Consider the following 21,484-nt stretch of genomic DNA (forward strand, 5'->3'; position numbering starts at 1 on the left):
TTATAGTTTTGACCATGGCATGTTATTGGGGTAATGGGCCAAATTTGGCTTAAATTCCAGATCCTTGACAAGGAAATAGCTTTTATTTTATTTTTGGATTATATTCTTATAATAAACGAAAATGAATCATAGTAGGAGGGGGAAGATGAAAGATGGGACACCTTTTCATTCTATTTTTCCGTCCCATTTGGTAGTGAACAAAGAACATTCAAAGAGTTGTAAAACCGGATCCTCACAACCTCCATGTTTAAAATTCGAAGATATTTAGATATTATGCGCTAAAGGTGTCCCGCCTTTCCCCGTAGTACTATACATGCAATTATCCTGTAGAAAAAGAAAGAATCAAACGTGTTTTATCAGATGTGGACAACAATTGACACTTAAACAACTTTATTTTTAAGTTTCCATCTGGTAAACTCTTAGTTACAATTTTGTCAAGCTCAACTCATACTTAAGACCAGGCAAAACTAAATTTTACTAACAAGTAATTTTTATTTCCAGAAATTGCGTTTTCGTCGGGAAAGACAGGCGGTTATTTATTCTTAGGAAACTTTGTCTACACAGTAAGTTGTTCTTATATTTTTTATTTTGATTTTTTATGAATGTTTCATTTTTTAGTTCACTGTGATAACCGTTTGCCTAAAAGCTGGGTTGGAATCGGGAACTTGGACAATTGTGAGTATTATTTTGCATTGATTATTTGATGACACTTATGACAGACATTTTAACCAAAGATTTTGAACTTGTGATCATTACCTTTTAGTTGAACAAATTTTTATTTTTTTGTTGTTACAGCAATAACTATGCCCTTTTTAAGGTATTATAAAGTAATACTATGTGTATATATAGTTTTTTTTATAAAAATAATTAAGAAAATTAGTGTATAAAAATTGGTGTACGAGAAAAAAGTATTTTTTCCATAGAAAAACAAGAATGTTGTTTCTTGTGATCATGTATAGAATATTCGTTGTTGTTTTAGTTAACCCACATAGCTGTATGGGGAAGTTTCGCAATCTGGCTTATCTTCTTTGGCATTTACTCCCACATCTTCTCCATTCTTCCTCTCGGATCAGAGATGTTGGGACAAGCAGACAACGTGATGGCGAGTCCTGTCTTCTGGCTCGGCCTAATCCTCGTACCTCCCATGGTCCTGTTCAGGGATCTTTTATGGAAAGTGTGAGTAAAATAAAGAAATGCCGCTTGTTTATCTTTGTACAGCAGCAAAACGACTTAAATAAAACTTACTGGGCGTTGGGGTAATGGGCCAAATCTGACCTAAATCTCAGGTCCTCTGACAGGGATCTTACTCGCATATAATCAAAAAGCATCAAAACGTCAATTGTGATAACATCTTCGTTTGTCTTCCTACACCTTGTTTGGTTAAAAATATTCATTCTGTCTTTATTTTATATATGGATATTGGAAAACTGCTGTCATCTGTTACACTGCTCCCACTCTAGTTGTGGAAATAGGATCGTTAATTATTGGTTCTTGAATAAAACTCATTTCCCATATTGTTTTTCCTGGACTAGGCCATGCTACTTTATAACTATTTGTGCTTGTTCACCTAATGTCACTGTTAAAAATATTCTAAAGGCTAAAAATACACCTAATCTAGATCTTAAAACTTCACTACTTTGGGACAAAATATAATTTCCTTTACTGCACAAACAGATTTCGTCGTCGATTCCAGAAATCTGTGGTTGAGAGAGTACAGGAGCTGGAAGTGGAACACATTGATCCTCAAAAGACCATCCTTGATGGTGCACGACAAAGGTTACGTGGTCTTCAATACCGGCGTTTGTGTTAAGCCACATTTTCTATTGTTTTGTAAGTTGTGTGTGTGTGGAAATTCAGATACCAACAACCGAGGGGTGAAGGCCTAAAGTTCGGGATTTTAGATGCATACGAGATGTTTAAGGCAGCCAGTTAACTGTCGGGTGAGATTCCACGCTTAATTTTCATGCACTTCCAATCGGGTGGTTTGGTGATGGTTACTTCCCTTCAGTGCCTTGAATGCTCCTTAATTTTGGTGTTTGTGTTAAGTTTTGTAATTTCTAGCAATCATGAATACTTGTGCGCGATTAGTTAGGCATGAATGTTGCGTGTGTGAATCAGTTCCTTACCTCACTCATTTAACATCACTTGGCCTTTCTGTAGTGATTTAGCTGAGCTAGCTTCTTACTAATTGCAGTAACGAATAACCATAATAACCTTAAATAACTGAAGCAATAACTTGTTCTTGGTATCTTCAGCTTGTCCGAACGAGCTCATCTTCTGCGGAACATGTTTGGAATGGGAAGAAACGGAAGTCGAACTGGCTCTGATCTTCAACTCCAGGAGGATAGGGATCGCAGCTCTTCACTGAGATCGCTGCAAGATGCAAATCACGGGTATGCGTTTTCCCAGGAAGAGGGAGGTGTGGTGTCTCAGTCGCAACTAATCCGACAATACAACACGTCAAATGAGCGCGGCAGCTAAAAATATTTATTTGTTGCCTTTTAATTTTATTACTTTTTACGCTAGGTAGAATGCAGAAAAGATGGGCCAATTGTTTTTCTCACCTCATATGTTTAACCTATATTTAAATTTGTGTGCATACAATAAACTAACGTATTACCTTCTCCGCTATATTAGACATATATATTTGTTATCCTATCGTTTCCAAGCAAATAAAAAACTTGTATTCTATTACAACTTACACTAAAAGGTTGAAAAACCATAATTTTCTTTTACGTAAAATTTTTTGTTGGGCAAAAAGTGCAAACATCCTATATTCATATGAAACATTACACATGCGTTGTTTTGGCGACTGTTACTGTTTCACTTTTTTATTTCTGTTATTCGATATTAAGCAGTTTACTGTGCTTGCTTTTGTTGTACAGATTTATTTTTACTTTTCGTTTTGGTTTCAAAATTGTTGTTGTCAAGGATAAAGTTATCCATGTGATAAATAAATTGACATTGTTACACTATTACACCATAGTATGCTGAAGTGAATTATGATTGTACACAAAATCACGTTTATTATAATATTCAGATATTAATCCTAGGCAGTAAGTTATTACATAACGAGTTGAGTTACAAATGATACAATTCACAATTGGTCACTATTGCAACATTATTGTTAGTCACAATTAATATTGACATCCAATATTGCATAATTACCGTATCTAGTTTCACTTTACAGTTCAACACACGGTCCCAGAGTTGTAGATTGGGTAATTACAGATCTACGTTATTTTTTTAACTGGAACTTGCCCATTCATTATAGCTATGCTCTCTTGTGTGCCAAACAACGGTTTGTTAAAAATAGATAAAATAATCAACCACAAAGTTACATATCTGGTAACTCCAAAGGGGCAGTGATTTGTGAAATGGAACACTCGTGCTATAACTGTCGCCGCCACGCCGCCATAAATTTAAGCTAGCCAATCCTTGAAGCTGATTGGTCAGATTGCTCACGTTACTGACGCCTCGAACCAGCTGATTACGCCCGCCTGGATTGCTCCAAGCATAAAACGCCTCTTCTACAAAGCGCGTACCACATAAATCCTGTTCAGACTTAGGATGACAGTTTTTTAAAATTAGATTTTGGGTAATGTGACTTTGATCTGGACAGAAATGGGTAATAAGAGAAAAAAGGTTGGGAACCCCTGCTGTACACTATACAATAATTTTCGTGATCCTTTTCCGTATATAAACCTATAATAATGCTTAAATACGGACTCTGCCTTGCATTTAATACTGCCTTGTCTGACTGAACTGTCGGGCGAGGTGTAACCGTCGGTTCATGCGTGAAAATTGGTCACGTGGTCTCGTTAGCGTACTATCACTTCAGTATACTATGGTTTTACTAGGCCTATAACTCTAGATGGCCTTCTCGGCAAACGGCTAATCTAATCGCCGCCTAAATTCGATTTTGCTTTTTCCGATACCAAAATTTTAGTTGGTATACCAACTTTTGTAATAAGTAAAGCACAGAAACTTAGTCGGCCGACTAAACGTGAAAAACAACCAATAGTTTCCGCGTCCAACTGGTTTAGTGGGGGCCGAGAATACCATCTCTTATGTGAAAGTTTACTTGGTTTCCGAACCTTGTATTAATTTTACCAGTTATGTTGGCTATTCTATATATTCGCTATTTTTAGATTGCTCATACAGTGTTTAAACCTTTTTAGGATTGGAGAACAGCGAGCGAAGATATGCGGAAATTTCTGCCAAACAAATAAAAAAAATTCGACGAAAAAGGAATCTGTATGGCCCGGCGGCTATGGGCCCAACAGCAAGTAACACGACACACCGTTTAACAAATGTTATGCATAAATACTGGTGACCAGTTTCCTGCGTATCCGTTCGCAGCATCTGATCTTACATCCCGCAGCTTTACAAAACAGGTATATTTGTGGTAACATACATTTGTTGCTGTTTGGTATTTTGAGTTTATTTCCAGCTATAGTAATGGGATTCTTAGAGTACGAGGGTGAACCGCTGCCATTTAATGAGATAAGACCTCATATCGAACATGTTAAAAGTCACGGTATCCTACAATTTCTAAATATCTACCGAAACGCTCGGGAACGAAACAACGATGCTTTTAAATGGGGAGACGAGGTAAGATTTTTGGGAAAAACTGATCTTATTATAGAACAACTTTACGCGTGTTTGGCGAAAAAAGATATGTATATATATATATCAATTTAGCCAGTCGATATAATACATAAATAGCAGAGGTATTCCTTTGGGTATATAACATAGACAGAACACATAGGCAGAATACCTAAATGTGGGTACCCTATATTAACCAATAGTGTCGTTTTATATACAGTAGGATATTTAATCCGCTATATAGCGTTGGAGTTGTATCTATACTAGAGTTAGTGTACAAACATCGTTATATGGGATCTCTGGTCTAAAGTATGTGTGTATACCGCATTCTGTTTAAAAAACATACAGCATGGCGACAGTGTTATAGCCCCAGTCCCGTCACTCGAAGATAAACATTTTTCTTTTCATAAATATAGATGGAGTATTCGGTTGTTCATTTCGATGAGAAAGAGAAAAGAGCAAGTGTGAGTTTGGGGGCTGAAAAGATTCTCGCCGTCTTGCAAGAAAAATACAACGACGTAGAAACGAAGTATAAAAAAAGAGCGTAAATTAATGAAATGTTAATTGTGACTTTATCGTAGCAGCCACCAAGTTTCGCGCGGTCCAGATGAGAGATGGGGTTCTCATTGGAGCCCAGAGTATTCCCGTTTCAGTATAGAGAGCTGTCCTGCCAAGCCTTATCAGGGTAGTTTGGAGCACCTGGCAACCGTAGAAGCGAACATGAGATTCAGGTAAATTAAATTGACATACCAACGAAAAAACATATAGTAGGATTCGGGAACATATAGGGGACAACTTTTCACTCTATTTCTCGTCACATTATGTAGTAAACAAGTAAACATTCAAGAAATTTTAAAACCTTATCCTTAAGACTCCCATGGACCGTTGTTAATTGTTTAAAACACGATCAGGAAATTTGGATACTGCAGCGTGCTAAAGGTGCCCGTCTTCTCCCACCCTACTATATAGGGATAGAGATACTCAATTGTGACCTAAAGTTATTACTAACGTTTTTTGTAAAAACAATGCAATTTCTGAAAAAAATTCCAGCTATTTTCTTATTTATTGCCCATTGATTTATAGGCGAGGACAAGTGAAAGCGCTATTGAAGCCAAGCGAAATGTTATTATCTCTTACAGGCTCCCCAAGGTAAATAACAAATTACGCCGCCGTGGCGCAGTGGTTAGCGCGCCTACCTGTAACCAGAAGTCATAGGTTAACGGTAACAGCAAACCTATATTTCATATTTCATTTATCTATTCTTACACAAGCGCCCTATAACTACTGCGTTACCGTCCGCAAAGGGTTATTTTAATTTTAAATATTTTTAAAATTATAAAACTGTTCCTGCAGAATTGGTTGCAATGACTTCATTGGTCCGCCCGAATGCGTGCCACGCCCAATTTTAAGTCCTGCATCCAAGTCTGTTTATTTTCCAGACTGTGGCATCACTCGTCACCCAAGATTCCCGTAAGTCGACTACATTTTCTAATGCACAAGAATGAGTAAGTGAATGCTGAATGAAACTGCTAGCGCGTTACCCCATGCTTCCTTACCACATTCACGGAAAGGAAGAATAAGAACCACTAACACTTCAATAATATACCAAATGTATTTTAGGTTTTTGACCCGAAATATAAGAGAACGAAGAGGCTCTAAAGTGGAAATCAATATTCCAAGTAAGAACACTTGTGAAGTTGCTTTTTTTCTGAGTGGAAACAATAAAAGAATAATTTTGCGATTATCGCTTACATTGATTTACAAATAACAACAGTAGCATACAAAGCTAAATAAGAGGGAACTCTACCAAACGTTTAACCTCACACATTAAAGCAGTGGTTTTAAATATTATTGACTGAATGAACGAAACTTATTTGTTCTCGCGTGGCGAAGTAAAGAAAGTTTTTCCAATACTTGTGTCCTGTTTCTCCCACCTCGTGCCTGATTACGAGAACACGTGATGTGTGTTTTGCTGGAAATTCAACCCATAGGAGAACACTGGATTTAAGCAGCAAGTGTCTATCCCAAGGACACACATATATACAGTAGGATGAGGGAAGATGGGACTTTTTAACTCTATTTTCTCGTCCCATTTAGTAGTAAACAATGAACATTTAAAAAATTATAAAACTAAATCCTGATGACTCCCATAATCCGTTATTAATTGTTTAAAACACGTTTAAGATATCTGGATATTTTGTGCTAAAGGTGTCCCATCTTCCCCCACCCTACTATATACACTCACTATGTTAGCATCAGTTTTAACTAAGTATTTTTAATAGAATCAGGCGTGCTAACTACGGTGTCAGTAACTGAACTTATCATTTGGCAGTTTTTAAAGACACAAATACAAAGTGTCCGTTCGTCGAAGTATTTCAAGACTTAGAGTCCAACACAGCCGCTATGCCTGACCATGTATATATGGATGCAATGGGCTTTGGAATGGCCCAAGCATGTTTACAGTGCACAGTACAAGCGAAAGATTTGAATCAAGCCAAACTAATTTATGATCAGTTGGTGCCTTGGTGTCCCATCATGGTATATATGTTTTACGCTGATACAAAACACAAGTTTATTTAAAACACAAACGACCACGATAAAGAACAAAATCAATTAGCTATATATTGATGTATTATGCTTCGATTGGAATGTATAGTACTGATGTGCGGTACGATGGCATATATTCCCTTAGCACCTAAATCTGCTATTTCCTGCTGATCATGTTTTAAACAATTTAATAACGCTTTTTGGACTCCGGGCCAAATGGAAAGAGGAAAGAGAATGAAAACATTACAAGCGGTTTAAAGTAGACTTTTTTCAAATGGCTAAGTAAAATGGATCGAAATAGCATATATAGTAGGGTAGGGGAAGATGGGACACCTTTTAATTTTTTTTTCTCGTCCCATTTGGTAGTAAACAAAGAACGTTTGAAGAATTATGAAACTGTATCCTCACGACTCCTATAGACTGCTAATTGTTTAAAACACAATCAGGTTATTTAGATATTATGTGCTGAAGGTGTCCCATCTTCCCCCACCCTATTATACCTCTTATAAAATCATACCCACACGGAATAGAATTTGCAAAACTGCAAGCATTTAAATGAGTTTTGCATCGGGTTAGTCTATTGTTTCCCATTTTATAGTCTTACCATTTACGTTTTGTTTCAGTGTGCACTTAGCGCAGCGTCTCCGTTTTACAAAGGATACATCACAGATATCGACACTCGCTGGAACGTTATTTCCGCGAGTGTAGACGATCGAACTGTTGCAGAAAGGTAAACAAAATAAATATACGATACAAGCATGCGTATAAATAATACACCATGGGCTACACGTATTTTATATGGTCTACTCAATTTGTTTTTGAGTACAATTAGGAAATAACATACTCGATACGTAAGCACAAAGCTTTAACAGCTTTCGTTTGTTTTAGATCATCAATTCTGCAATCTCGCTTTGGTCATGTGCAATTATATTTGTCAGGACAGTATCTATACCTAAATGACGTTGACACCAAAATAAACGAAGATGCCAAGAATACTCTTTTAGAAGCAGGTGAGAATGAGTAACAGATTTTTAAACCAGTGATCGTTTGTCACATGTGCAAGGAGTACATTTCCGCGCAACCTATTGTTTAAAGGGTACCGTTAAACGTTAAGTGTTGGGAGTAGGGAAATGGTTCCGGGGCGCCAAGTTATAGTAGGGCGGGGAAAGATTGGACACATTTAGCACGTAGTGTCCAAGTATCCTTATCGTGTTTTAAACAGCTAACGACAGTCTATATGGGAGTGGTGAGCATATGGTTTAATATTTATTTGAATATCCTTTGTTTACTACCAAATGGGATGATAAAATAGAACGAAATGTGTCCCATCTTTCTCCACCTTACTATATAAAGTGGCAAATGTATAGAAAATACGGCGGCTGTGCACGGATGTATGAAACGTGTAAGATTTTCCCTTTATTTCTACATACATAGGTGTTGAAGAAGGCCTTGCAAATCATATTGCTCACTTATGGATTAGGGACCCGTTGAATTTATATTCAGGACGAATCAATATCGAAGACGCAACCGACGCTGATCATTTTGAGGTAAAAAATATATATTTTTCGCTTCGGTTACTGTAGCGAAGGTCAGAAATAAACAAGTTTAAAGATAAGAGGTTCAGGACATTTGCAAAGAAATATATAGTATACACCATGCAGTATCTGTGTACATATTATAGTAGTTTGTCATGGCTCTTGCTAACTTGCTATAACGACTGTAGTTGTGTCACCTTGCAAGGATAAATAAGTCAGAATCATTCGCTTCTACCTCCATCTAAAGTGTGTTTTACATATTAAAGAACATACAATCTACATGCTGGCAAACATTGAGGTTCAAACCCCCACCTCCTGGCAAAGACGTTGGTTGGAGAGTAGAATTCCGACCAATGGACGGACAACTGACTGACTTTGAGAGTGCAGCTTATGTTGTGTTCGTTGTTCTGTTGATAAAAGTCACTTTGGCCAAAAAACTTGATTTTACAATTCCGATGTCGCATGTGAGTTTTGTGTCACGTAAATGGTTTAGTTGACACGTTTTGTGTGAATAAATTTTCTTTAGAAACTATAGATATATTATTAGGCGTTACAGTCGCGGAGCAATATACATTTTAGGCAAATATATTTTTATATTTGTTACAGGTTCTCCGAGACATGGACAAAGCACAAAAGAACAACGCTGTACTGACAGAGTTATTTTGTTTTAATACAAATTTCAGAAACAACGAAGGGAATGTTCAAAAAAAGATAGCAGGTGTTTTTAGATTGAAGGGATTTTTAACAAAAGTTTTTTTTAGTAGAACGACTTTTTTGTGTGAGGGGACCACGGTATAGCTAAATTCAAATTGTAGAAACAAAAAACTGAATGGATAAAGTTTGTGAGCCTTACACCTAATAAACAAGTATCTCTCCTACAAGAATATTTAGTTATACAGTAAGAGTGGGAGAAGACATGACCATTCCGCACATATTGCCCATTATTTCCAAAATAAAAACATATGAGTTTTTTGGGTGGTACCACGAATTAGTACTATCATCCTTTATCCATTGACAGCAGTTGACAGCTTTATCATTTTTTTGTAATACTATTGGACGACATGACTATATACAGAAACTCTTTAAACTTTATATGCACCTGTTTAACTTTAGAATTCGGTTCCCTACGAATTGGCAGAAGCGATGACGATTGCAATGGGATGACAATCGACCATATTATAAACGGAAAGGTATAAAATGTTTAGCATGTACACTGTCTCTGTATATAGTAGGGTGGGGGGAGATGGGACACTTTAGCACATAATATCCAGATATCCTGATCGTGTTTTAAATAATTAACAACGGTCTATGGGAGGCGTGAAGATATAGATTTATAAATGTTTGATTGTTCATTGTTAACTGCTAAATGGGACGAGAAAACAGAGGTAAAAGGTGTCCCACCTTCCCCCACCCTACTGTATATTACACGTTTTAACTGAGCTTACAATTTTGTTAGACTTATACTGTGATGAATATATCTAACTTATGTTTTTTCGCGTGCGCCGGGCAAACAACCGCGGTTGTAAAACGGAAGTTTGGTTTCAAAAATTTAATGCCCGCTTACAAGTTACTACCCATAGGATGAGTAACTTTGTGGGTGATTTTTAAAAATGATGATCATTTTTTGTGAAGGGAGAGTTCACAGGTGTTATATCACTACTTCGTGAATACTTGGACGAAACAGGAATTGAAAAAGAAGCAAGAAATGTGATTGAACGTTACTTTGAACTGATCAGTAAACGTGCGTGTGGTAAGTAGTTGCCTATATATTACTGTGGGGTAAGATGGGTCACCTATAGCCCATAGTACCCCATACTTTATGATCATTATTTAAACAATTGACCACACTCTATGGCAATCGTGAGGATATGGTTTTATAATTCTTTCAAATGTTCTTTGTTTACTACCAAATGGGACAAAATAAACAGAACAAAAAGGTGTCCTCATTACCTCCCTATACCTTACTATATCTATAGTAGGTGTATAGAAACTAAATGTAAAGATTTAATCTGTCTTTACCTATAGGTGAGTGCCTCACATCAGCTCAGTGGAAACGACATTTCGTTCGGACCCACCCAGATTACAAACAAGATTCTGTTGTTTCTCAATTAATCGAGTATGATCTACTTAGAACTTGTGATAAAATCGAAAAAGGCGAAACCCAAGAAAAACTTTTGTATTCTAACATTCTACCATCTATTAATTTATATCCCCCGCAACGTTAGACAATGGTAAAGCGAGTCTCCTGTTACCCATAGCTTGTTCCATCGATTATTCTTCTCTTTATTGCTCTGTGTTGAAATTAACAATTGTGAATTGTTTCCTATGGTGTTATGTTTTGACTTCTCTTCTTACAACACTGTTATAAAAATATTAATCAACATCTGCGATAAACCGTTACCCAAACAAAAGGAAATTGCGTATAGCGAATGTACCCGGTACTTTATCAAGAATCTAGAATCTAGATTGTATGCAGTTGCGGTCGTTCCATTGTGTTTTATTTAATCAAATGGTGCAGAACAAGTAACAGTATGGCCAACCAGAAAACAATTCGTTTGAAAGAGGTAAATTATTTAAGAATTTTATTTTACTGAAATATCATTGTGTAGTTGCATTTCGAAAGCTGGCTGAATCCTATTAAAAAAAACGAATTTGTATCTAAAGTTTACATAAGGAAGTAGCACAGCCGGTTAATTTGAATAGGTTACTGCAATTTGCCGAATACTGGCAATATTAAAAGATATCGTTTATCATCCTCCACCACTTTGAATTTTTATGAAAATACTCTAGGATATGTGCTTGAGTGTCTTCCTCAACTTTAATTTATGCTCTATTTTTTTAGGAGCCGACGCCTGGCTGCTACATCAAAGCTCGGTATGTTGTCACGATTATGGCAGCTCTGGGTTCAGTTAACCTTTATTTGTTGAGGAATTCATTAAATATTGCCATAATCTCTATGGTTGGTGTAAGCAATTCGTCTGTTAGCGGAGACAAACAAAACGAAACGGAGAGTTTAATACCTTCTGCTGTTGTATGCCCTCAGTACCAAACAAACTCCACAACTAATGAACCTGTTTCACAATATCAAGTACGTATTGTGTGAAAATATAGAGCATTTATAGTTGCACATTTTTACTTGAAGATACAGATTTTTGCTTGTTGCTTTATAAAATTTGTGTTTTGCATCAGGAAGGCGAGTTTGATTGGTCATTGGTAAAACAAGGTTTACTACTGTCGTGTTATTGGTATGGCTACACCGTCTCTACCTTCCCAGGCGCTTGGCTTGCTCAGCAATTTGGAATCAGAATCACACTTGGTGTGGCATCTTTACTTTCTGCAATATTAACCTTCTTCGTACCATTGGCAGCTCGTCTAAGCTTCAGTTTGCTAGTAGCTTTGAGAATAACAATGGGTCTACTCCAGGTTAGAATGAAATGTCACTATTGTAATAAAAGTAAAACAACATGCATATTATACTGGTTTTATACACGAATACACGATACTGTATACAGGGAGTCACTCTGCCAACAATCATGCAGTCGATTGGGATTTGGTCTCCCCCGTGTGAAAATACTCGTCATTTTGCTTTGAGCTTTACTGGAGTAGCATCTGGGAACGTAGTGGCGTTTACTTTTGCCGGTCTTATCATCTCGTATTTTGGATGGGAGTGCACGTTTTATGTGGCAGGTGATTACGCTACAGAATGTTTAAAAGATTGCAATTTAAAAACAAACTGGTTTCATAGGTGGTATCGGATGCTTGTGGTCGATTGCTTGGTTTCTATTAATTCACGACACTCCCCTAAAACATCCGAGAATTTCAAAACAGGAATTAAGTTACATAACGGAAAGCCTTTCGGATGCCGCGTCGACAGACGGAAAGGTACATTAGAAAACATTAAATATGTAATCGACAATGTAGAGTTGCCTTTATATGACACGGAAACTTGTTCCCAGAAAGCCAGTTTTAAAACTGTACCATGGCGTAAGATGCTGACGTCTAGGCCGTACTGGTCGACTGTCGTGCCTCATTTAGCTGAAAACTGGACCATGGCAATTACACACAGCTGGGTTCCGCAATATATTGCCAAGGTGTTAGGTTTCAGCATCGAAAATGTAAGTAAAGCGCTTGTAATTTGGTGTATAATCATGCACACAGAGAAAGTTTAAACCTTGATCTCTGCAACGAACGTGCTTAACTATAACATCGTTTAAAGAATAAGCAATAAGTCTGATTACTTTTCATATCTCAGGTTGGGATTTTATCGTCACTGCCATACGGACTAAATGTGTTCAGTCTACTAGCGAGTGGTTTTCTCTCCGACTTTATCTTAATGAAGACAAAAATACGGAAGACTTTACTTCGAAAGGTATATTTTTAAAAAAAATTTAGAACGGGAATTGCGTTTTAACTTGGTGGTAATGAAAAATGCAAAAAAAAATGTTGCAGGTGTTTACAACTATTGGAATGGGCGGAACAGTCTTGTCGTTTCTAATTTTGCCTTCATTTGGTTGCAACCATACTTTTGCCATCGTGTTGCTGTGTACGTCATACATGTTCGTGGGATGCAATTGTACGTATACACAGTATACTGTTGGGTAGGATGCGGGATAACAGTCAAACCTACATATTTGTATTTCCGAATTTTGTTTTGAACAACTAGCTCGCTCTTTTAGAGTCGCGTGGCCACGGTTATTGAATTGCGTGAATACTCCTTTTATATTATTAAATAGCACGGGAAAAAAAGAATAAAAACTTGGGCTATATCTTACCCAACTTAATTAAAGCTCATATTTCGAGAGTCAGTTATCAAACATGGCAGTATCTTCAATAAACCATCGTATCTTTGATAACAGATGCCGGGTACCGCGTTGCGCTCGTTGATATGGCACCTTCGTATTCAGGAATCTTGTATTCTATATCGAACGTTATGACCTGCTTTGTGATGTTGTTTGCGACGCAGATAGTAGGAGTTATGCTTGGAGATGGGGTAAGTTACTATGCTATATTGATAAGTTCTGCGATGTTCTAACATTTCCTATTTAAACAGTCGCTCCCGTACTGGAAAACCATGTTTTATGTGACTTCTGCAATATCTGCATTCGGTCTATTAGTATTTCTTTGGTTCGGGACATGTGAATTGCAGCCATGGGCAAAATCGCAAGAAGAAAAAGCGGGCAGTGAACAAGAATTAACCTTCCTTGAAAAGACACAAGATATATGAAATAAATATGTTATATATATATACACACATCTCAATGCCATTATGACAGCTCATATGTCATCTCCTAAGACTTAATATATATATATATGGGTTCGTATTAAAACTCACAGAATAATTATTTAAGTTTATATCTTACAGTGATGAGTATAACGCGTATACCAAAAGTATATAGAAAGTTACGCACACAGTATTAAGTTAAAAGACTTACACCAACATTTCCACATCGGAACAGAATAATAAGTTATTTCACTTAAACTTGTAGATGAAAAATATTATATATATTACTGCAATTTGTCGGTATCGGTATGCAACTAAAAGCCGTAGCAGTCCACAAAGTTTCCTTGCGGGTTTATAAAATACATTACGGCGATCTTTAGTCAACCTGACAAAGTGACAGTAGCTGTCCAAAACTGCTCCTCAGCAGTTAAAAAATACCAGGTTGATACTGATAGGTCTATGGGTCATTGGGTAAGACAACAGATATTGCTCTAATTAAGCGCTCACTAAATGAATTTTATACCCTTGGTGTCGGAGTAATGGACCAAAACTGTCTTAAACCCCATGTCCCATGGCGTGCCGTCGTACTAAGCTGCTGTACAACCCCAGAACTTCGCTTGTGTTACTGTTTTAAATATCCAAGTTCACGTTTATGCTGAGACTACTACCCCTATGTAAATAAAGACAAGAGAGCAAGACATTAATAAGTAAGCACGTAAAAACTAATTAGCATAAGATTAATTAACTCTTTTACTAAAACGGTCGCCTAAGCTTGATAAAAAAACAACGACAAGTTACCAACAAAGCGATTTTCAGTGGCCATTGGTGACTGTGAAGAAGTACGTAGCACGGATTTACACATTTATTATAACTCATGAAGACTTATGGTGTATGAGGATTGAGTGATTTCATTTGTATAACTGAATGCATGTGTTTATTTGTAAACATACACTACTTTACCTAGGTTTACCTAAAAATAATAATTTAATTAGGATTACTGGTATTAAGGCATGAGAAAACGGCTTTCAATGCGTCCCCGCTTAAATTGTAATAGCTTGATACAGGCGTCAATCGTAATTGTGTGGATTTTTTACCTCACACTTAAACAAATAAACAAACAGAAAATTACATCATGGGTGACATTTCACCATTAGACCGTTTGGTCAAGCGTGAACGTTTAGACAAACATAGAACAAGGAGCTCAAGCATTGGAAATGACGTCATTACTTCTTGTTTGTGTTTCTCTCTCTGTGTGTGCAGCTATTTTTGTACAAACTGATATGAAACAAACTGAAATGAAAATGAATTTAGGAAATAAACAAATCAAAACTCGTTTTGAAATGTATACGCCTTTGATTTATCGGTCATTGGAACATTTGTACTAGCATGTTAATGATCGACTATGAACTTATCGTTAATGTTTGACTTTAAATAACAATACGTTATCACCTGTTGCAGGTAATTACGCGTGCAATGTAGTTTGTTGTTGCAGCTAATTGAAAACGTTTAACAACACGCAGCAAACGATGGCGAATAGGAAACTATCACGACAATCGTCTAACTCAGCAGCTACCGGACTCTCATTATTTGAGGAAAACGAGATGAGGGAGATTTCATCCGATGATGATGTAAACAGTAAGCAAGAAAACTTTGAACTAAGACAAAGCATCAGTTTGGCTGGAGGCGTCGCTCTAATAGCAGGGACGATGGTTGGGTCAGGAATATTTGTTTCCCCTGTTGGTGTGCTTGCTGGGTCAAACGGAAGTGTTGGGTTAAGCTTAGTTCTGTGGGCTGGGTGTGGTATGATAGCGAGTTTGGCATCGCTGTGTTATTGCGAGTTGGGTTCAAGCATCCACGAGTCCGGAGGCGAATATGCGTATCTAAATAAAGAGTATGGTTCAGTCGCTGCTTTCACGTTTTCATGGACTTCTTGCATCATGACAAGAGGTTCTGGTAACGCAGCAAGTATCATCGTATTTGGAAACTACTGTGCGGGAGCTTTCTACACAGGATGCAAGCCACCAGATGTTATAGTAAAGGTGATTTTTTTATAAAAGCTTTGGAAGAGCAGCGAAGGTACAAGTTACCCCCGACCCAGTGTATATGTTATAACCCTCTTCTGGTTTTACGATTTACGCGTAAATATTGTTTATTTAATAATTGTTAACCAAAAAAAGGTTGCATGCTGTATGTGTATAGTATTACATATAGCATGTAAACAACGTGACTTTTGGACTCATTAACCTTATCATGTTTTTCCTTTGTGCAGTTGTCATCGATAGTTATTCTGCTTTTCCTCTCGGTATTGAACTATGTCAGCGTATCTGCTTCATCCAAGTTGATGCAGCTGCTTACTTTTGCAAAATTCGTTGCTATGTCGGTGATAGTAGTGGGTGGTATGGTAAGACTCTGCCTCGGAGACGAAGTTGGACTGAACAACCTAAATAATGCCTTTCGACAAGAAGATATGGCTGGCATTGGGTTTTCTCAGATCGGCTTGGCATTATACCAAGGCTTATGGTCATACGAAGGTTGGAATAACCTCAACTACATTACAGAAGAAGTGAAGAACCCGAAGAGAAATCTTCCGCTTGCTATAGGAATCTCTTTACCGTTGGTCACATCGTTCTATATTCTCGTCAATATTTCATATTTTGCGGGTGAGTGCACAAGGTAGCCTACTCAATTAAGATTTCCTGACCATTATAATGGACAGGCAATCTGAACTGAGTTTAAAACAGAAAATTGCAAAAATAACCTACTATTTTCCCGGTTATTTAGTCCTTACGCCGACGGAAATGCTTGCATCAGATGCAGTAGCAATTACATGGGGTTACCGTGTGTTAGGCTCTGCTGGTTGGATCATGCCACTTTCAGTTTGTCTCTCGGTTATCGGTGCCGTCCATGGTAGTTTTCTAACAGGCGGAAGGCTCCCGTTTGTCGCTGCAAGACGAGGCCATTTACCTCAGGTTGCCTTAAATTTTTTTTCTAGTTATCTTCATATTTTTACGATTATTTTTTTGGAATTAACCTATTGAATAGAAGATTTTTACGACAAAATTTTGTGTTTTAATCAACGTAAATATCTAAAGTACTTTTATTCTTGTAATCAATTCTTTATCTTTATACGCAGATACTTGCTATGGCTAGTACAAACTATTACAGCCCAGCGACCTCCATCATTTTCACGACAATCCTGACTATTATATTTCTAATTCCCAACGACTTCGATACTCTATTGAACGCATTCAGTTTCACAGTCTGGTTGTTTTACGGTTCCAGCATAGCAGGAGTCATCGTACTAAGAATAACTCATCCAGATATGCCGAGACCATACAGGGTAAGGTACTTTAAACTTAAAGCAATACTCGCAATGAAGATATGTTTAACATATAGTAGGTTGGGAGAAGATGGGACACCTTTCATTCTATTTTATCGTCCTATTTGGTAGTAAACAGAGAACATTTAAAGAATCAGAAACCGTATCCTCACTGCTCCCATAGACTGCTTTTAATTGTTTAAAACACGATCAGGATATTTGGATATTAAGTGTTAAAGATGTCCCGTCTTCCCCCACCCTACAATATGATTTATTTACATTTTTCAGGTGCCAATCTTGATACCAGTTATAATGGTAGTGATCGCTTTATATTTGATAATCGCCCCTCTGATTGACAGTCCTGATATATTAATTCTGTATGCCGCCATCTTCATAATGATTGCACCCTTCGTGTTTTACATTTGCGTGCACAAGAAGATACATCTTCCAGGTTTGGACAGGCTGACTGTACTACTGCAGCAGTTTCTCGAAGTAGCACCGACAGATTGGGACAAAATGTCTTGAAATTTTCAGTTATTTTTTTAACTTATAGGAAGGGTTTAAGCAAAAAAAGCTTAACGTGTTTAAACAGCAGTTTACCGATACTGGGTTGATTATAAATTAAATGAATATACCTAATGACTTTTCCTTGTGTGAGGTATATATAGTAGGGTTGGTGATGAAGGTACTAAACAAATAAAATTCAAAAAATTATAAAACGTATTCTTACGACTCCTATAGACCGTTGTTAATTGTTTAAAACACCATTGGCATGTTTGGATATTATGTGCTAAAGGTGTCCTATCTTTCCCCACAGTAATATATAGTAGGGTGGGGGACGATGGGACACCTTTAGCACATAATATTCAAATATCCTGACCGCCTTTTAAACAAGTAATAACGGTCTATGGAAGTCGTGAGTATACGGTTCTTAGAATGTTTTTGTTTACTACCAAATGAGACGAGAAAATGAAATGAAAAGGTGTCCCATCTTTTCCCACAGTAATATATCACTTGTCAGTTTACAACAAAGTTGCTTGCCATACGCGGAACAAAACAAGCTCGTAAATCACTTCAGATACATGAAACCCAGAAACGCCGTTTCCTATACAGCATGTCTTGTAACCGCAGGAGGACAAAGGCGGTGTCTTGCATCGCTATCTTATTTTGCACAACTGTGTTAAAATAGTTAAGGTCCTGTTTGGTTGCCTCGAATAGTAAAGTATTTATTGCTCTAACTTTGTTAATACAATTACTTGCTCTGTGTGGAAGCCTACAGGGTAGTTTGACGAAGTGAAATATATGTTCGAGTTTTGTGTATAATGTAAATGTGACGCGGTACTTTATATTGCATCGCTTAATATATTAACTTGTTCTGTGACCTGTCTGTAGATCCAAAATATGGCTAAACGTATCGAAGTTGAGGAAAATGAAGGATTTCGTTTAAAACAAAAGATCGGATTTTGGGGCGGCGTAGCTATAGTTACCAGCGCGATGATTGGTTCTGGTATTTTCGTATCGCCCGGTGGTGTTATCAATGCTGTGCATGGCAGTGTTGGGCTCAGTATGGTTATATGGGTGGTGTGTGGAATGGTTGTCGCTCTATCTGCTCTTTGCTATTGTGAGTTAGGTGCAGCACTGAAAGAATCCGGCGGAGATTACGCTAACTTTGAACTTGCGTATGGAAAAGTGGTAGCGTACATGTATATTATGACGCTCATATTTATGGACGTCGGCAGCGGTATAGGCTTACAAGTCTTCGCCGCTTATCTCATCAGTGGATTTATTGGGACTGGATGTAAAGCACCTGAGGTCTTCATTAAAGTCGTTTCCTGCTTGCTCTTATTAAGCCTTACCATTCTAAACAGCAGAAGTGTGCGATCAGTAGTGAAGATCGAAATAGTTTTCACAGTTGGTAAGTTTCTGGCTATGTTCTTGATCGGCATTGGTGGCATAATACGTCTTGTGAATGGGGATCCAGTGGGCAATGAGAACCTGCAGAATGCGTTTACTGACAAGACTATGGCAGGTATTACACCAGGCGATATCGCGCTTGCATTTTACCAGGGTATGTTTTCATACGGCGGGTGGAGTGTGCTGAATACAATTGCAGAAGAAATAACAGACGTTAAGAAGAATCTACCGAGAGCGTCGTTGTTTTCCCTCTTTATCGTCACCATTATGTATCTGATTGTAAACATTGGATATTTTTCAGGTAACTTTATACCTTCACATCTTTTAACAATATTTGTTAGTATACGTATAACAGATGCTTCAACAGTATTTTTTGCTTGCAGTACTCTCTGCTGAGGAAATGATGACGTCACCAGCGGTCGCTGTTTCGTTTGCCGACAAAGTCTTAGGACCCATGGCATGGATTATCCCTTTTACTGTGTGTGTATCGACATTGGGCAACCAAAACGGTGCTTGTCTTTTACGAGGAAGGTTGCCGTTCGTCGCTGCTAGAAGAGGGCACTTGCCAAAAGTAATACAGTAGGGTGGGGGAAGATGGGACACCTTTACGTTCTATTGTCTCGTCTTATTTGATAATTAACAAAGAACATGTTAATTGTTTAAAACACGATCAGGATATTTGAAAATTATGGGCTAAAGGTGTCCCATCTCCCCCCACGCTACTAAATAACGTTTGAATTTTATTACATAACAATCAAATAAGTTTAAATTACTTTATAGCACAATTACAAGTACATTGGGATAAACTATTGTATTTTATGATAAAAGTTATACACCAGCACCGTTTCTCATATATAACGTAAATAATTTCCAGATATTTTCAATGATTCACGTCAAGTACTTCACTCCTGTCCCCTCACTTATTCTCAACGCCATATTCGGTGTAATATATATATTATGTGGTGACGTTCAATTCTTGATAAACGCTATGGGCTTTGTGCAGTGGACAGTGTATGGCCTCAGTGCAGCAAGCCTTTTAATACTTAGATATAAAAAGCCAGATATGCCAAGACCCTACCGGGTAAGTTGCTTTTTATTTTTATAACATAAACCTGTAACAATTTAGTTTCGTTATGTGTTCGTCGACGCATGACGCATGGCTATTTACCCACTGCCTTTGATGCTTGATGCTGCTACCATTGTTAAAGTCGCCAATGGGTTGTCGAAATTGCCAGCCACAGAAAATATACAAATAAAAGCAATCAACCCTAAAGTTGCATATACCCGTGGCAACTTGTAAGTGGAAACGAGTTAAATGAAAATTGACACCAGTTTTGTAACGACTGTGGTCACCTCGCCATGCCAGGTTAAAGAACTGTCATTCATTTATTCATTCAATCGTGCTGTAGCAATGGCCCTGCTGTATGTAATAATACCGGTTCACAACAGCTTGAAAATTTAGTTTCTTTACTTCAAATGTTCCCTGTCACTCTGTAAAAGCAATTAAATAAGTAGTTTTCAAATAATTATATATGAACATAATATTTTAATAAACTAAGCTTAACATAACATAAACGTATAGCTCTATGGGGCAAGATGGGATACCGTTAGCACCTAAACCCCATATTTCCTGATCATGTTTTGAACAATTAACAACGCTTTTTAGAGTCCCACCCTACTATTATTATTAAAAATAGACCTACCTTTATTTATAAAAAATAATAATATGTCGATAAACTAACAATTTTGTAAATAACTTGTTAATAAATTAAAAGGTCCCAATTGTCATTCCAATTCTAACCTGCATACTCTGCACCTTGTTTGTCATACTGCCGATGATTGAAAAGCCAAACGTCTTCTACTTTGTTGCCATCGGTTTCTATGTAATGTCATGGATAAGTTACTACGTATTCATGGTGAAAAAGCAAACACTACCGGGAATGAAAACTGTTACCTTGTTGCTGCAAAAACTTTTGTTGGTGGCAGAGACTGATTACTATGAAAGAGATGTTTAACACTGAAAGGGGTGTGAACTTTGTTCAATAGGACGTATGTGCAATCTATAGGTTGTATATCATAAACACGCCATTTAATATTTTGATATCCTCAGATATAACATGCCGATGTCGCAAATACCGTGATGTATGAACGCCTTAACTTTAACGGCAATCGTTAAATTTAATATAATTTCCAAAGGTTTTTAGCCTAAAACCTTTTAATCGCTTCGTTTTTAACCAAAACTGTAATGTAATACCTTTATATTTTTGATCGAATAAATAAGAACCTGTAACGCGATATTTTGTTGCGTATTTTAACGGCATGTTGCTTTATTTCTTTAAC

General features: G+C 37.2%; 5 protein-coding genes and 1 long non-coding RNA gene across 10 annotated transcripts in view; 5 read left to right on the top strand and 1 right to left on the bottom strand.

Moving 5' to 3' along the window:
- Positions 1-2,995, top strand: part of LOC100186827 (probable phospholipid-transporting ATPase IA) — a 36,380-nt gene extending 33,385 nt beyond the window's left edge. For 2 of the 4 annotated variants that reach the window (XM_009859327.3, XM_026840485.1), the window contains 5 exons: positions 502-563; positions 619-675; positions 980-1,176; positions 1,675-1,776; positions 2,256-2,995. In XM_009859327.3, coding sequence (XP_009857629.1) covers positions 502-563; positions 619-675; positions 980-1,176; positions 1,675-1,776; positions 2,256-2,481 — 644 coding nt within the window. In that variant the 3' untranslated portion in view covers positions 2,482-2,995. Of the gene's footprint in view, positions 1-501; positions 564-618; positions 676-979; positions 1,177-1,674; positions 1,831-1,857; positions 1,941-2,255 lie in introns of all 4 variants that reach the window. The other 2 variants (XM_026840486.1, XM_026840487.1) reach the window with 2 other exon arrangements.
- On the bottom strand, positions 180-5,515 carry LOC113475770. Its single transcript, XR_003397543.1, has 2 exons — positions 5,482-5,515; positions 180-239 (listed from the first exon to the last, which is right to left on the bottom strand). It is a non-coding gene; the product is annotated as an uncharacterized LOC113475770 (long non-coding RNA).
- LOC100184427 (glutamate--cysteine ligase catalytic subunit-like) lies at positions 3,937-10,939 on the top strand. Of its 2 annotated transcripts, XM_018817480.2 has the most exons (16): positions 3,938-4,397; positions 4,454-4,614; positions 5,025-5,137; positions 5,190-5,339; positions 5,692-5,757; positions 5,962-6,078; positions 6,229-6,287; positions 6,941-7,146; positions 7,779-7,885; positions 8,044-8,165; positions 8,590-8,702; positions 8,957-9,154; positions 9,297-9,408; positions 9,804-9,880; positions 10,323-10,440; positions 10,716-10,939. In XM_018817480.2, exons 2-16 carry the CDS (start codon positions 4,462-4,464, stop codon positions 10,913-10,915), a joined length of 1,911 nt encoding a protein of 636 aa, XP_018673025.1. In that variant the 5' UTR covers positions 3,938-4,397; positions 4,454-4,461; the 3' UTR covers positions 10,916-10,939. The 2 variants fall into 2 exon arrangements, with proteins under 2 accessions (XP_026696290.1, XP_018673025.1); XM_026840489.1 differs by lacking the exon at positions 5,692-5,757 and having other exon boundaries at positions 3,937-4,397.
- Positions 10,940-11,146: 207 nt separating this feature from the next.
- LOC108951020 (sialin-like) lies at positions 11,147-13,937 on the top strand. Its single transcript, XM_018817484.2, has 10 exons — positions 11,147-11,254; positions 11,533-11,778; positions 11,880-12,113; positions 12,203-12,377; positions 12,436-12,572; positions 12,647-12,805; positions 12,943-13,059; positions 13,140-13,263; positions 13,547-13,680; positions 13,741-13,937. The coding sequence occupies exons 1-10, from the start codon at positions 11,222-11,224 to the stop codon at positions 13,912-13,914; spliced, it is 1,533 nt and encodes a 510-aa protein (XP_018673029.2). The 5' UTR covers positions 11,147-11,221; the 3' UTR covers positions 13,915-13,937.
- A 436-nt stretch (positions 13,938-14,373) lies between these two features.
- On the top strand, positions 14,374-17,893 carry LOC100176605 (b(0,+)-type amino acid transporter 1-like). The gene is made up of 5 exons (XM_026840495.1): positions 14,374-15,950; positions 16,181-16,571; positions 16,693-16,880; positions 17,045-17,251; positions 17,519-17,893. The coding sequence occupies exons 1-5, from the start codon at positions 15,438-15,440 to the stop codon at positions 17,753-17,755; spliced, it is 1,536 nt and encodes a 511-aa protein (XP_026696296.1). The 5' UTR covers positions 14,374-15,437; the 3' UTR covers positions 17,756-17,893.
- A 352-nt stretch (positions 17,894-18,245) lies between these two features.
- On the top strand, positions 18,246-21,424 carry LOC100179731 (b(0,+)-type amino acid transporter 1-like). Its single transcript, XM_002120792.3, has 4 exons — positions 18,246-19,445; positions 19,528-19,715; positions 20,019-20,225; positions 20,920-21,424. The coding sequence occupies exons 1-4, from the start codon at positions 18,632-18,634 to the stop codon at positions 21,157-21,159; spliced, it is 1,449 nt and encodes a 482-aa protein (XP_002120828.3). The 5' UTR covers positions 18,246-18,631; the 3' UTR covers positions 21,160-21,424.
- The last annotated feature ends 60 nt before the right edge of the window (positions 21,425-21,484 follow it).

Source organism: Ciona intestinalis, chromosome 2 (genome assembly GCF_000224145.3).
Source record: "Ciona intestinalis chromosome 2, KH, whole genome shotgun sequence".
Classification (NCBI taxonomy): domain Eukaryota; kingdom Metazoa; phylum Chordata; class Ascidiacea; order Phlebobranchia; family Cionidae; genus Ciona; species Ciona intestinalis.

What these genes read in the sequence shown, in the direction of transcription:
- LOC100184427 (XM_018817480.2), top strand. Translation starts at nt 4,462, where the DNA reads ATGGGATTCTTAGAGTACGAGGGTGAACCGCTGCCATTTAATGAGATA. An exon ending in CCGACGCTGATCATTTTGAG is followed by an intron (nt 8,703 to 8,956) that starts GTAAAAAATATA and finishes TACATATTAAAG; the next exon opens with AACATACAATCTACATGCTG. An exon ending in TTACAATTCCGATGTCGCAT is followed by an intron (nt 9,155 to 9,296) that starts GTGAGTTTTGTG and finishes TATTTGTTACAG; the next exon opens with GTTCTCCGAGACATGGACAA.
- LOC100176605 (XM_026840495.1), top strand. Translation starts at nt 15,438, where the DNA reads ATGGCGAATAGGAAACTATCACGACAATCGTCTAACTCAGCAGCTACC. An exon ending in GACGAGGCCATTTACCTCAG is followed by an intron (nt 16,881 to 17,044) that starts GTTGCCTTAAAT and finishes CTTTATACGCAG; the next exon opens with ATACTTGCTATGGCTAGTAC. An exon ending in ATATGCCGAGACCATACAGG is followed by an intron (nt 17,252 to 17,518) that starts GTAAGGTACTTT and finishes TACATTTTTCAG; the next exon opens with GTGCCAATCTTGATACCAGT.
- LOC108951020 (XM_018817484.2), top strand. Translation starts at nt 11,222, where the DNA reads ATGGCCAACCAGAAAACAATTCGTTTGAAAGAG. An exon ending in AACCTGTTTCACAATATCAA is followed by an intron (nt 11,779 to 11,879) that starts GTACGTATTGTG and finishes GTTTTGCATCAG; the next exon opens with GAAGGCGAGTTTGATTGGTC. An exon ending in CATGTTCGTGGGATGCAATT is followed by an intron (nt 13,264 to 13,546) that starts GTACGTATACAC and finishes CTTTGATAACAG; the next exon opens with ATGCCGGGTACCGCGTTGCG.
- LOC100179731 (XM_002120792.3), top strand. Translation starts at nt 18,632, where the DNA reads ATGGCTAAACGTATCGAAGTTGAGGAAAATGAAGGATTTCGTTTAAAA. An exon ending in AAACATTGGATATTTTTCAG is followed by an intron (nt 19,446 to 19,527) that starts GTAACTTTATAC and finishes TTTTGCTTGCAG; the next exon opens with TACTCTCTGCTGAGGAAATG. An exon ending in ATATGCCAAGACCCTACCGG is followed by an intron (nt 20,226 to 20,919) that starts GTAAGTTGCTTT and finishes ATAAATTAAAAG; the next exon opens with GTCCCAATTGTCATTCCAAT.